The sequence below is a fragment of the Corylus avellana genome, chromosome 5 (assembly GCF_965113065.1).
Source record: "Corylus avellana chromosome 5, dhCorAvel1.hap1.2, whole genome shotgun sequence".
NCBI classification, from domain to species: domain Eukaryota; kingdom Viridiplantae; phylum Streptophyta; class Magnoliopsida; order Fagales; family Betulaceae; genus Corylus; species Corylus avellana.
This window is the reverse complement of record NC_142494.1, coordinates 24,329,229-24,343,149: the sequence shown is the minus strand read 5'-3', so window position 1 is coordinate 24,343,149 and position 13,921 is coordinate 24,329,229. Positions and strand designations below refer to the sequence as shown.

Genomic DNA, 13,921 nt, shown 5'->3' with positions numbered 1-13,921 from the left:
TTTTGATTTTTATTTAAATTTTAAATTCATACTATTTAACTTTGACTAATGAGTTTTATAACCATAAATTTCTTAAAGAAGTACGTGATGCAATTATCTTCAATATATACTTACTATTCATTTGGCCCCTTCATTCATAAATTTTTACCTGCCCAGTAATGGGCAGTATATTTGGGTTGTGGCCATTTATGCTTCCAAGAATTAGGATAAAGTTCACTTAACTCCCTCAAACTACCACCCCAATAACAATCTACCCCCTAAACTATCAATTATGACAATGTACCCCCCCTCCCCCCAATGCTAGCAAAATGACGAAATTACCCCTATAGAATTTTCAATAAGACAAAAATACCCTTAAAATTTTGAAAAAAGAATAAATTTTAGTATTTTTGTTTTTATTTTAGCAAAGGTAATTTTGTCATTTTGTTAAAATTTGGGGTACATTGTCATTGTTTTGGTAGTTTATGGGGTAAATTGTTGCAATTGATAGTTTGAGGGGTAGATTGTCATTGGGGTGGTAGTTCGAGGGAGTTAAGTGGACTTTACTCTAAGAATTATTTCTCACAAAAAAAAAAAAAAAAAAAAAGAAGGAAGTGAACTGTCCCGTATAAGCATCAACTTCAAACCATCCTAAACTTTCATGGACAATTGAGGACATACTATCAACCAAAGAACTGTACAAACATTCCTTGAGGAGTAAAAGAGAATCAACTATAATCCAAAACTAAGAAATATTGGCACTACTATGACTGCAATTTACACAGAAACAGCTAATCTATAATCCAATATTTTATTTAGTTTCTAGGAGTGAAGGTATATACAAGAAAACCGAATATATGAGACTACCATAAATTAAAGGGTAAAAATCAACTTCCACGGAACAAAGAAATTGGATTATGTGGCATAGAGACCAGGGCAGACCTAATGTTCACTCAAGCTCCAGAATTATCTTCCAATATAGATATTGGTTTCTATGACAAAATAAATAGAAAATGAATGAAACTTCCAAATCCTGACCTAGATGTATTCATTTCATTTCATTCTAAGAGAAACCAAGTGCACTGTAAATAAGGTAGAATGTGCATGCAAAGATGCCTTTGAGTGTGACGTGTAAGAGGAATTGAAATGTAATTTCAAGAATAAAGAAAAGAAGTATAAGAAAGGCATCACATACTCAGCAGCAAAAACTCTGGTTCGATATCTGAGGTGCTTCTCTCTATTTTGCATTATGCTGGACGCCTCAAATCTATATCCTCGTCCTGGCAAGCCTTCAGAACTAGAAACCATGTTTTCATCATCTTCTCCAACATTTAGCCTTGTGCCACCATCTTGATCACTTGAAGGATCATTTACTGCATTTTTATTATTTTCAGTTATCCTTGTTGACATAGCAAGAACCTGGACAAAAGTTTAAACAGCTCATTTAACTAGTGCTCATGCTGCTATAGCAAAACTATATTTTACCATCTTAAAGACACCTCAAGTTTTCTATTGCCTTGAGGAGTCAAAATATTTTATAACATTTACATTCCTTAACCTCAGTATTAAAATATATAAACGTAAGATTATTTACAAGATAATGTAAAAGTGTAAAAACATCTACCTAGCTAGGAAATGCATTAAAAACAATGCATCGCATCACAAGTGAAGGCATCATTAAGTGCATATTTAAATACCCAAATCGGGATTCTCACCACTTAATGAACACATTTTGAGATATCATAACCAGCAATCTAAGAACCCATTTAACTGAGAAGAAAGAGGCCTACAAAGGATAGCACTAAACCTCTATGTTCACAATATGAAAGATAAAATGGATTCAAAATATGCATATGATGATAAAATAAGTTCTCGCCTAAATAATTTGGATTTTACAAATGGATAAACTATAGTTTTCATCAAAAAACTATATTTGGGAAAATGGGTGATCAATCAAATTTACAAATTTTTTAAATCATAAGAAAACAAAACTAATCTCAAGATGGCATTAGATATTTCACACAGTTCACCTCAAATTTTCTCCTTCAAGTTTCAAATCTCTAGGTTCTTTCTTTAAACAAAATGGATCACATTATTTGGTTGTACAATGTTAAAGCATTGAATAACAGGTGCAAGAAAAATCCCTCACTTTGGACTAGGAAAAGAGCTTTACCAAGTTACGACATATTGATAACCAATGAGATGGACGTGAAGGACATGATGCATAAAGCAACCGCATAATTGTTGTACGTGCCAGATTCCCGATCCTACAAGATTAGACTGAAGTTATAACCCAAAAATTACAATAGAAAAGCATTACGTGTACATTCCAATGGCTTCATGGCAGCCATTTCTCTCTCCTTTACAGTGTATAGATTGAAAGATAACGTAGTTTTATATAACTAACGATGACAGAAAAATTGATCAGCAAGACAAGCCAACAATACTAACTAATGAACAGTGGCTGCAAGAACAATAAAGAAAGATATATATCTTAGTCTCAAGTCAAGCATGCCTACATACACTCCACAAGAAAATATATGAATGCGGGAAGCTGAGCAAACTAACTTCATAAGGAGCTATATATCCCACGCCACCTTGTCTTTCAGAAAGTTGATACTAGTTACCATAAGTGAATGTTACATAAGTTATGTTGCCTATGACTAAAATAGGAACAACATAAGCTAGAGGAATTGGCTGAGCAGAATCCTCAGGATTCTCTTTACATATTTTTGGATCTTCCATACAAAGTTTTGTTGACAGGACTCATAGAAACACTGTGGCAGCTACTACCCTTTTTATTCACATTCAGTATCTATATTTTCCCCTGCTTCTGCATCTTTTCTTGTGCTTCTTCACACGTAACTTTTTCATTTTCTATTCCTAGACTCATGGAGAGAAGTATCAATTTATCTGATGGTATGCTACTTTTTGCTTCTAAAGTTGAGCTTCTTTCCCTTCTAAGCCATGAAATTCTAATATCATTTACATATAACAGCCCTTAGTCTTTGATTTCCTCAATCTTTTCAAGCCAACTTTCTCTGATTGGTCTCCTTAAAAGACCAAGCTTCAGATTGATTTAAGCGTCCAAAACTTGATTTCCGGCTATGTGAATAACCAAACTATTTAATATCAAATGGCAAGACCCAAAAGAAGGTAGGGTTTCTCACAACAATGGCGAGAGAATACTTAGCAACCAGCAACATGAACTTGTTCAGACTATGCTAAACCTCACAGGTTACCTCATTAAATACCAACTACATATATTTTACCATCCATGACCTCCTCACCTTCATTGAGGTTTAGTCATATCCAATGACACTGAAATTTGATAGCAGCAATATATTACAAAAGAGTCTGACTGCATACATAACCTCATTGCTTCACAATCCTAACAAATTATCATCATAATAACCTCAAGGTTATAAGATGCTTGGTAATCAATAATTTCCCAATGCACAAATTAATCGATAAATAAGCAATTCAGTTGTTCAAGCCTTCATATCTGAAAATGCCTGATGAATGCTATACCATTAAATGGGGACAAAAAAAGGTATGATGAGAAAGTGGAACATGCACACCATATGTATTCATACTGGGTAAAAACAATGATACAAAAATAATGACAATAGGAACCAGTGAAACAATTGTTCAAGCCTTCATAATTGAAAATGCCTAATGAATGCTATACCAAAAAACAGGGGCAAAAAAAGGCATGGTAATAAAGTGGAACATGCACATGATATGTATTCATACTGGGTAAAAACAATGATACAAAAATAACGACAATAGGAACCAGTGAGACAACAAACAAAACAATTTATAGTCCATATTATTTGGGAGCTGGCTACCGTCTAAAATAGGAATCTGAGAACCAAGATCACTCTCATGTACAGGATCTGCCCAAGAACAGTCCTATGGTAAACACCATACAGAAATCTTTAACTGCCCACCCTGGATTCACAAGTTTACAAGACATGCAGGATAGTATACATTGACTAGGGCTTTTAAGTTCTCAAGCCTTTATATGTATACGGCAGTGTGACAGCCATTTCATTTACCCAACAACTTACCAAGACTTCAGAATTCTCTTTTCAAGCAATTGGATTTTTTTTTTTTGATAAGTATGTAATTGACTTTATTAAAAGCGTAAGGCGCTCCAAAGTACACTGGAACTATACAAGGAGGATCACCTAACTAGAAAGGGAAAAACGTACAAGGAAATCATCATAGCTAATCGAAACCGGGAAAACAAACGCTATAGTCCAAAGATACAGAGTATGGAAACAATAGGATAAAATGTCCTCAAAAGACCTCTCCTTATCCTCGAAGCACCTATTATTTCTCTCTCTCCATAGACACCAAAAAAAGCAATTAGGCACCATCTTTCAGACTGCAGCACTCCTCCCCCCCCCCCCCCCCCCCTCCTCTTCTTGCAGACTACCAACAGGCTAACAACTCGAAAACCCGACCAGGCATTACCCATGATAACCCAAAACGGCCAAAAAAGGCACTCCACAAAGCAGACGCCACCTCACAATAAAGAAGAAGATGATCCACCGTCTCCTCACTCTTTTTGCACATCCAACATCTATTTACCACAATCACATTTCGCTTTCTGAGGTTATCTAAGGTCAGAATTTTCCCCCAAGCCGCCGACCATGCAAAAAACGCTGCCCTTGGAGGAGCTTGAGTCCGCTACACACTCTTCCAAGGGAACCTCCTCCCTTCCGAGCATGCCAAGGAGAGAAAGAGAGACTTGACCTTGAACGTAAGAGTTCCACCATAAACTATCTTCCGACCCTCTTCTCACTCTAGTAGAATGTAGCACCTGGAAAAAGGAGGCAAAGGCATCCACCTCCCAATCATGAGCCTCTCTCGAAAAACTCACATTCCACTGGTTGGACCCACCTAGCATCTCCACGTTATCCGCAACTGAGGCATCCTTCGCAGAAGCAATACTATAAAGGATCGGGAACGCTATCTTGAGAGCTAAATCTCCACACCACCAATCATGCCAAAAGCTAATCCTAGACCCATCCCCCACTTCAAATCTCGTAAAGCCTTTGAAAGTATCCCACCCTTTCCTAATATTCTTCCATAACCCTACCCCAAACGATCCTCCAGGCTCAACAGAACACCACCCTCCCCATAAACTTCCAAACTTCACATCTACCACAGCTCTCCACCAAGCATCTCTATCCGACCCATAACGCCACAACCATTTCCCTAGAAGGGCGTGGTTGAAGACCAATAAGTTCCTGATCCCCAACCCTCATTCCTTGATCGGAGTGCAAACCTGCGACCACTTCACCAAGTGGTATTTGAACTCTTCAAGCAATTGGATTTAAATCTCCTTAACTAACAAAAATATTCTAACAGTCTGATGTAGATTGGAAAAGAAGAACAAGAGTTCTTACTGTTAAAGATTGTTGACAAAAGGCATATCAACATGTCCGCATCTCCATTTAAAACGACTATTTACCCTAATCTTTATTTATATATATAAAAAAAAAGGCATATCAACATGTAGGTTCAAGTACAACATTCTACTGCAATCATCACAAGATGCAAAGATAACAAAGGTAGCAACACACATATAATTCTAACCCAAAAGGCAAAAGAAAGAAAAAGAAAAGAAAAGAAAATCATTAGAAATTTGATCACCGATTTATGATTGGAACACAAGTGTTATATTGACATACTCAAGAGTCAGGATGAAACATACTCAGAGTCAGTTTCTTCATCCAGCATATGGAACAAGTTATCTTCAATTTGCTCATTGATCATGGAAACCTGTAAAAAATTGTATCAGTACAAAGATCTGAAGCATTGGGATGAGGCTCATTAGTTGGTTGGAAAACAAAAGATCTGGGACTCACTGGATCCTTTTCTATGAGATGTCGAAGAGTAGAGACAGCAAGATGCCTTAAAGTGGGCTGTTCAATTTTTTTTTTTTTTTTTTTTTTTTAAAAAAAACAAATAGTATCAGAGAAAAGAAACAAAGATATATCAATCAAGACTTCATCTCATTATCAAAGGAACAAAACCTGTCTTGAGGATAGGGTCGGGAGAAGAGTTTGCACGTGCGAGTGTACGGAAACAGCTTGTGGTGCAAAAAGAACAAGTTGTTGTGTGAAGCGGACACTCCTGTAAGAATAATAAGCGAGAGATTATAAGCTCAAAAATAATAAGAAACAGGTTTTAACTGAAATCATCCCAAAGGATTGAAACCAATAGTTGGAGAGACTAATTTTAAAGAAAGAACAAAGAAAAGAAAAAAAAAAAAAAAATTGAATCACATACTCAAGCATTGTTGCTGTTTCTTGCCAGGAGCTTATCTCTGCAACAACGGACTGGATACAAAATTTATCAAAAGTTCGTAATCACAATCATTTACTATAAAGTACAAAGTAATAACAATAAAGACAACAAACGGAAAGGACAACAATGATAAGTTCAGCTTATAAAAACTTAGCAAATAGATTTGTATGTCTCCATAAATAACATTTCAAAAGGATTTAAACACAAAGTTCTATGGTGGTTGACAACTCCGAAGAACAATACCTTGCAGCGTGAAAAGAAAATGCTGCCTGGAGCAAGTTCAGGACCAATAACAGCAACAATAGCATTTATGAGGCGGCCAACTCCTTGCTGAAGCTCTACCCATCCATTCTCCTCGGACAAAAGAATCTCCATGGCAAGGCCAAGTGTTGCCTATGATTGAAGAGAAAATGATAAAAATAATTATGAATGAAAAATTAACCATTCAAATTGTTAAAAAGAAACGGACAAGCGTCCCTACTGTAAAAGGTGGTGAGGTGTCCCAATGAATTGTCCAATGGTAAGATGTCCATATGACCCCCTATGAGTTGTCATATAGTGAGATGTCCATATTTTAGAGTACTATAATTGTTCTGAAATGGATTGTGAGGGCCAGGGATATAACAATGATCTTGGGCCACCCTCTTTTGTAAAATACACTAATCTTACCATGGTACCAGAGCAAGATTCTAGGGCTTATATTACTATCTAGTTCATGTTTTTTTGGTCTTTGACTTCTTTGTTTTCTCCCCTTTTGTAACAGTGTCAGTGCTGTAGGCTAAGGCCCGATACCCATGGTTGGAGGTCAATGGTTATCAATGCAGTGGTTGATTCTGTGGTGGTGTTGCCTGCGTGGTCACTGTTATTGCGGCCTTTCTTTGTTTAAGTTCTTACTGTGTTTTCGTTGATTGTGTTTTGATTACCAGCGGTGTTTTGTGTTGTTTGGTTGTAGTTATTGATGGTGTCAAAGGCAGAGAGCCCACCTTTGATGGTTGCTGACAGAGAACATCTATCAATTTGGCGAATCTACAGTGGTTGTGATGGTGGCCCGTAGTTGGTTACGACATTGTTGTGGTGGTCCGTTGACACCATTGTAGTCCTTAGTGGTGTCTGTTCGTGTTCGTGTGGTGGTTGTCTGCATCGTCTGGTTGCCGACCGTGAATCTCTAGCACATTTCAAAGAAGAAAATGGGCATTTGGCTGTGAGTGCACGGATATCCCAGTTTGGTTAAGTCACTTACGTGACATAATATTATTCCAATTTTATTCTTGGACTGAGTCCAGATAAACCCAAAATCAGTCCATATTTGACTCCAGCCCAAGTTCAAAGCCGATCCATCATAACGGATTCGGCTCAAGCTGAAACCAATTTGGTCAAGAAAATTCGGGCTCAGCCCATAACCTGGTTTTGTTCATAAAATTAGATCAACCCAAATTCTAATGAGGTCAAGCAAAATCCAAGCAACCCAAAATCATGTCTCCACCAGTGTTGGGGTTTTTTGACGACGTTTTGGCCAGCATTGGTGTTTTCCAATGAATCTCAACCGATGTTGGTGTTTTCCAGTCAGAATCGACCAATGTTTGTGTTTTACGACGAATCTTGATTGGTATTGGTGTTTCCTAGCGAGTTTCGACTAATGTTTGAGTTTTCCAGCGTGTTTTAGCCGGATTTGTTGTTTGCAGGCGAAATTTTGGAGGTTTCCAGTGATGTTTCGGCCAGTTAAAAAAAATTTCGATGTTGCTTCGGCCGGTTCAGTAGTTTCAGGCATTGTTTTGGCCAGCTACTGATGTTGTTTTGACTGGTGTTGGCCGGTTCTGATCCTTTTGGCCAGTTTTAGTTGTGTTTCGGCCAGTTCATACGTTTTCTGCAAATTTTGATGTGTTTTCGTCTGGTTCATCTCAATTTTCAGCCAGTTTGGTGATATTTTGGCTCAATCAGTTTTCGTCTGGCTTGGTGATATGTCAGCCGGTTCATATGTTTTTTCATCCAGTTTGGTGATATTTCAACCAGTTTAGTGTTGTTGCGGCCGGTTCAGTTCATTTTTGACCAATTTGGAGGTTTTGTGGCGATGTTTTCGGCCAGTTCTTATTGCTTTTCATCCAATTTGATTGTATTTCAGCCAACAAATTAGTGTTTACAAAGTCTTTTTGTCAATAAGAGGGAGTGTTAGAAAGGAACTGACAAGTATCCCTATTCCAATTTTATTCTCACACACAACAGCCCCCCACCCAAAACACACATATTTCCACTCCATATGAGTGCCCGTCTAACGCAGCTTGTTTGTGACCAACGATTTTGTAATGAGAAAGATATAAAAGGTTGAATCTCCTAAAGTCTGGTACACTATTGGGAGTGCAGCCAGCTTCTGTCAAGATTTAGAGGAGCAATGGAAATAATAAGACAGTCAAATAGGTCAAGATGCAACACATGACACTTGATGAAAACCATTTTTCTTAAGCCACTACAGTGGCAAAGAATTGGATTACCTGGACATGAGACACAAAGGATAAACCAGCAGCCTCAATGGTCAAAAGAAGTCCATGCAAAGACCAAATCTGTAAACTAGCTACTGAACTTTTAGCTAGCAAAGTGATTGAGCTCACAGTTGCAGGAACTAAAGTTGACAAAGCCATTCCTCCTGCACTGCAGGCAAATTATATAAGATGGGGAAAACCAAAAAAAATCTAGAAACCGTCAATGTTTAGATATGGAACCTACCATCAACAAGTATCATGACACAAACCAAACAAATGTAGTATAATTAACAAGCTGTACTTGCAATAATATTTTAATACTTCACGTTATATTTTGGAAGCTAAAATTAAAATGCAACATGAAGAAGTTCAGCAACACACTTGTATTTCATTATTGTCAATTATTTTATGCATGACATATTGGTTTGTCTTTCATATATTATGTTGATATATTGGTAGATTTTCATACTTCACGTTATAACTAACTATTCCATGTTTGCATATTTTTTCCTAGATTGACAAACTCTCCATTCATGTTTGTATTCTCAGGTAAGGGTGTTAAGTGAGCAAGCCGCTCGCGAGTGAGCTTGGGATCAGCTCATATAAGCTCAGCTCGATTATTAAACGAAACAAGCTCGATTGGACTCGGTTAGGCTCGTGAGCATGCTCGTATAAGCTTGTATATATATATATATATATATATATATATATATATATATAAAGTAACAAAAAAAATGATCAATATATATTATTTGATGTGGTAAATAATTATTTGTAATGACAAGTTGTAGTTGAATTAAATAAATATTATAGATAATTTTTTTTTTTGAAATGATTGTTAACATATTTTTTCATCTAATGCATTTCTTCTTCTTGTTGAGATTTGATTTGATTATAGCCGTGGAAGAACGAAAAAGAAATGAAGGGAAAGAGGAAGAGAATCAGAGAATCAGAGAAGGGAGAGGAAGAGAATCAGAGGAAGAGAAAGAGAAAGAGAAAGAGAAGGGAGAGGAAGAGAATAAGAGGAAAAAAAATGGGTTGCAGAATGTTTCTCGCCATCTTGGTGAAGATGACTAAAGTGTGCCCCACCTTCTTTCGAGTAGAAAAAGTGGTTGTCCTACTAAAATTGGTTGTCCCACATCGGTAAGATAAGGCAACCCATCAACATTTCTTCTCTATAAAATGATGGATAACATTCCTTTGTTAAACAAGTGTGAAGTGGGCCCTTGCTGTAAGTGTTAGCTGCAGCTAATACTTGGCAGCTAATGCACAAGCTGGCTTTCAAGTCATTTTAGTTTATTTTTATAAAATAATATATTTATTCGAGCTGCTCGGCTCAGCTTGTTTAATTTTCGAGTCGAGTTTGAGCAAAATTTAAACGAGCCGAGCACGGACAAGCAAAGCTTGCCCAAGCTCAGCTCGTTTACACCCTTAGGGATAAAAAATTGTGGTTAGCAGTTAGGCTTTAGGACAAATAGAATGCTCTGAGATTGTGAGCAACATAAAGGGAAAGTAAAAGGAGAAAAAGAAAGCAAGGGAGAGATGTTGAACTTATTCTTAAAGTACCAGGAAAATTACTTATCTGATCTAAGGGATTTGCACTTGTACCAAATTGATCCCTGGGGAACCAAAATTACCCTGAAGATCCATGGGGTAAGCTATTTATCCAAAATGGTACTTGCCATCCAGCCATTGATGGAAACCGTTAGACGCACACATGGATCTACAACAAACCAATCACTGATTGGCACGAAGCATAGCAGATGAGTCACGACCCTTGTTGCCACAGTAGGAGTATACATCCATGCCCAACCCATGTCCACGTCATTAAAAAACTGATACATCAACATCTTGCCTTCAACCAAAATGACAAGTCAGCATCTTGCCAGAGCAGTGCCGTTTCTTCATCTTAAGCAAGAGCTTCATGATCTTCCGCTCTCTATGCTTTTTAGGGGACATGTTCCTCATTCAACAATGCAACAAAATACTGGTAATCCTCGAACTTCATGAACAGCAACTCAACTTGGTGAATCTAAGTCCACGCAGTGTTTTCTAAACTTGGTGAATCTAAGTCCACATAGTGCTTTCTAAGTGTTGGATCAAGTTCCGCGAGCACAAGTCTCCAACACAGAGGTGAATCTGCTCTCGGCTCCAGCACCGTGGCAGACAGCGGAGTTTGCGACACATGGCTGTGGCTTCACAAGAACCACTGCACCAGCTTGGCCTGGAGCTCCTATGAGAATGCCTTGCCTTTGGCACCGCCTCTGCCCCAAGTTCCTACAAGAACTGCGGAGCTTGCTTGACAAGCTTCGCCTAGTTGACGCCGATGCCTGAGCTCCAGCACTTGTCATCAACCTTAATCACCATTGCCGACTTCACTCTCCAAAACATGATCGTGTGGTCATTTACAAATAACCTGTAAATGGTGTCATTCAAATACACACCGGTTGAAGGCAAGATGCTGAGATGTCATTTTCTTAATGACGTGGACTTCTTAAGAAACATGGCAGTGACATGTATCTTCCATCATGGCAACAAGCAACAAGACTAATGGTTTTTGTTAAACGGCTAGTAGGTAGAGAAAATTTTGGACAGCAGCAGATTGATTTTTCTTCAAAAACTATTTAATCTAATTCACAAACAATCTATATCTGTATTGTACGTATTGCATCAAAAGGCCTTAACTTTCGTGAAAAGGTTATTTGAGAATTATAAGGCTCTTGTGGGCATGAAATCAGCCTCCAAGGTTGCCTGCTCTTCAAAACCAACTTTCAAAATAAATTTGAAATGAAAAAATAAAATGCTCAAGTAAATTGTCATCCTTAGATGATGGCTCTTTTTCAGCAAGTTTTTACATTCCTTTATCCAGCCCAAAACAAGCTTCTCTAGAGGCAGCCTTGTGCATATGGATAGCTAATCATAGAGAAATAGTGATAATCAACCCAAGAGTTATGAATTCCATCCAAGATCATCACAGCTTCTGTCAATTCAATTAAACTATTTCCTCTCACACTCGAAAAAAGAAAATTAAACTATTTCCTCCCTTAGAGGTTTGAACATACAAAAAAGTCGTCTTTCATTTTATTTTAATTTCCTTTTAGTGGTGATATGTCAACAGTCATTAGCAATAAGACATGAAGAAAAGATAATCAAAGACTTTAAGGGGTACTCAATAATCACCTGCGGTGGAGGCAGCCAAGTGCAATGGCAATTGATCCAGCATAGTTTGAATCTGTTGCTCCGGTTAGGTCACTGAGCAGTGATCTAGTCTGTTTAACACAAGTATAGTGAGTGAGAGAGGAAGACAAACAGACAGATTAATCGACAAGTTTAAATTTAGGTATTCTACATTTTTACATCAACAACACAACTACAATAATGGACAGGAAACTTTAAGCTGACCATTCTTGCTGTAAAGATGTCATTTCCAAGCCGAGCTAAAAGACCCAGACCTTCAGACGATGCTCTACGTTGTGATGGACAAATGTCTCCCTCAGCCAGAATACCCTGTCAAAATAAAATAAAATTTATATGGAAAACAGATGATATAATAAGAATAGAAGTGACAATAACAACACCATATACAACAATAATAATAATCACCATCATCATCTTGATCATTAACATAGTTAATACCTGAAAAATAACGTGCGCCAAACTTAATATTTCTTGTCCTAGCGGTTGGCGACGCAAAGAAAGCAAAGCCTGAGCAAGAGCATGAGATCATGATTATAAGGTGAGACCCAACATGATAGAGTTTGAGCAGATCAAAGTATGATAAAAAGCACCTTGAATCCAGCTAGCAACCCCACACATATATTGGTGACACTGGCTGCATGCCATGATTGTTTCTTTCCAGCTTTCAGACACTGCTCTATCATTCCGAGAAGTGAGAGCATCCCACTACTATCCTGAGATATTTAAGTCCAGGATACATCAACAACATCCAGATATCCCAAGTTCGAGAAAAGAAGCAAAATATGCGAAGATCAATCAATTAACTACATTCCTCTACCTGAGAAGCAAAGATTACTCCAAAGCAGAGAAGCATCTGGTTCACTAACGTCTTGCTTATTGTCTCCGGCTTCATCGTTAAATTAAATCCTCAGTGTATGAAGTTAAGTGTAACAAGGAAAATCAATAAACAATATTTGAGAAATTTAAGAATACACATATCAACAATGATAGAAAAAGAAAAAAGAAAGTCTTGACAGGCATGCACTTGGATTAAAAAATAATAATAATAATAAAATTAAAATTAAAATTAAAAAATGAAGAAAATTAATCAGAAAAAAATTTTAATTCAGACATCCATAGCTATTGTCTATCCATTCTAGTTGCTCCATAAGAAACCATCATTCAGAGTTGTGATAAAATTTCACCTTCGCATACATTTGTATGCACATGCAGTTCCACCTGATGGTTAGTTATGTCTGTTACTTAAGCAGGATATTTCTGTCACTTTACAAGATAGAAACATTTACTAGAAACAGTCTAGCATAATTAGTTGTTCGAATATAATTAAATAATTAGATTCACTCTTCCAATAAGCTTCAACAATTGGGATAAGTAGTGATTTAAGATGCTATATGATCCAAATTGACATGTCGCGCAGCACTGACCAAAACAAGTTGGCCTGCAGCGGGTCAAACGACAGGCAGGACCCCTATACGACAAGCATTTAGCGGAAAAAAAAAGATGCTGCTTACTGGTTGAATGCAATGTTGTGACATCTGGATTAAAGTTTTGATAATTTATTGAATTGGTGCTGTATGTGTAAACGGTGTGGGGAGTCTTGCGAATCATTTTTTCTCTACTGTTAGATTGCTAGTGACTTATGAAGTGCTTTCTTTTGTCGTGCTAGGCTAACTTAGGTAATGCCTAACGCATTCAAACGTGATTGCACAATCAGCGTAAATTTGAAGTTTAAAACTTATAAACGAATGAGGAAAGTCATATTTCCTCCTTCCTTCGAGCGAAGCACACAGAGAACGAGAGAGACCAAGAGAGTTGACGAGAGAGGCTTAGAGAGAAAATCAAGGAAAGAGAGTCAGAGGCTTTGGGGACTTGGAGAATAAGCTTGAAGAGTACAACCACTCTTGCTTCTTGCGACACATTTGACCCTGACTCAGGTAATACTTCTT

The 13,921-nt window shown here is 37.4% G+C and overlaps 1 protein-coding gene across 1 annotated transcript in view; it reads right to left on the bottom strand.

The window, feature by feature from the left end:
• SWEETIE (HEAT repeat-containing protein) overlaps positions 1-13,921 on the bottom strand; it is a 54,559-nt gene that overhangs the window by 9,968 nt on the left and 30,670 nt on the right. Inside the window, exons 20-32 of the mRNA XM_059596837.2 lie at positions 12,793-12,861; positions 12,566-12,688; positions 12,414-12,482; positions 12,180-12,284; positions 11,958-12,046; positions 8,790-8,946; positions 6,547-6,696; positions 6,286-6,335; positions 6,030-6,129; positions 5,862-5,918; positions 5,708-5,775; positions 2,153-2,246; positions 1,175-1,398 (exon numbers count right to left, since the gene is read on the bottom strand). Of these exons, the coding sequence (XP_059452820.2) occupies positions 1,175-1,398; positions 2,153-2,246; positions 5,708-5,775; positions 5,862-5,918; positions 6,030-6,129; positions 6,286-6,335; positions 6,547-6,696; positions 8,790-8,946; positions 11,958-12,046; positions 12,180-12,284; positions 12,414-12,482; positions 12,566-12,688; positions 12,793-12,861 (1,355 nt within the window). The remainder of the gene's footprint in view (positions 1-1,174; positions 1,399-2,152; positions 2,247-5,707; positions 5,776-5,861; positions 5,919-6,029; positions 6,130-6,285; positions 6,336-6,546; positions 6,697-8,789; positions 8,947-11,957; positions 12,047-12,179; positions 12,285-12,413; positions 12,483-12,565; positions 12,689-12,792; positions 12,862-13,921) is intronic.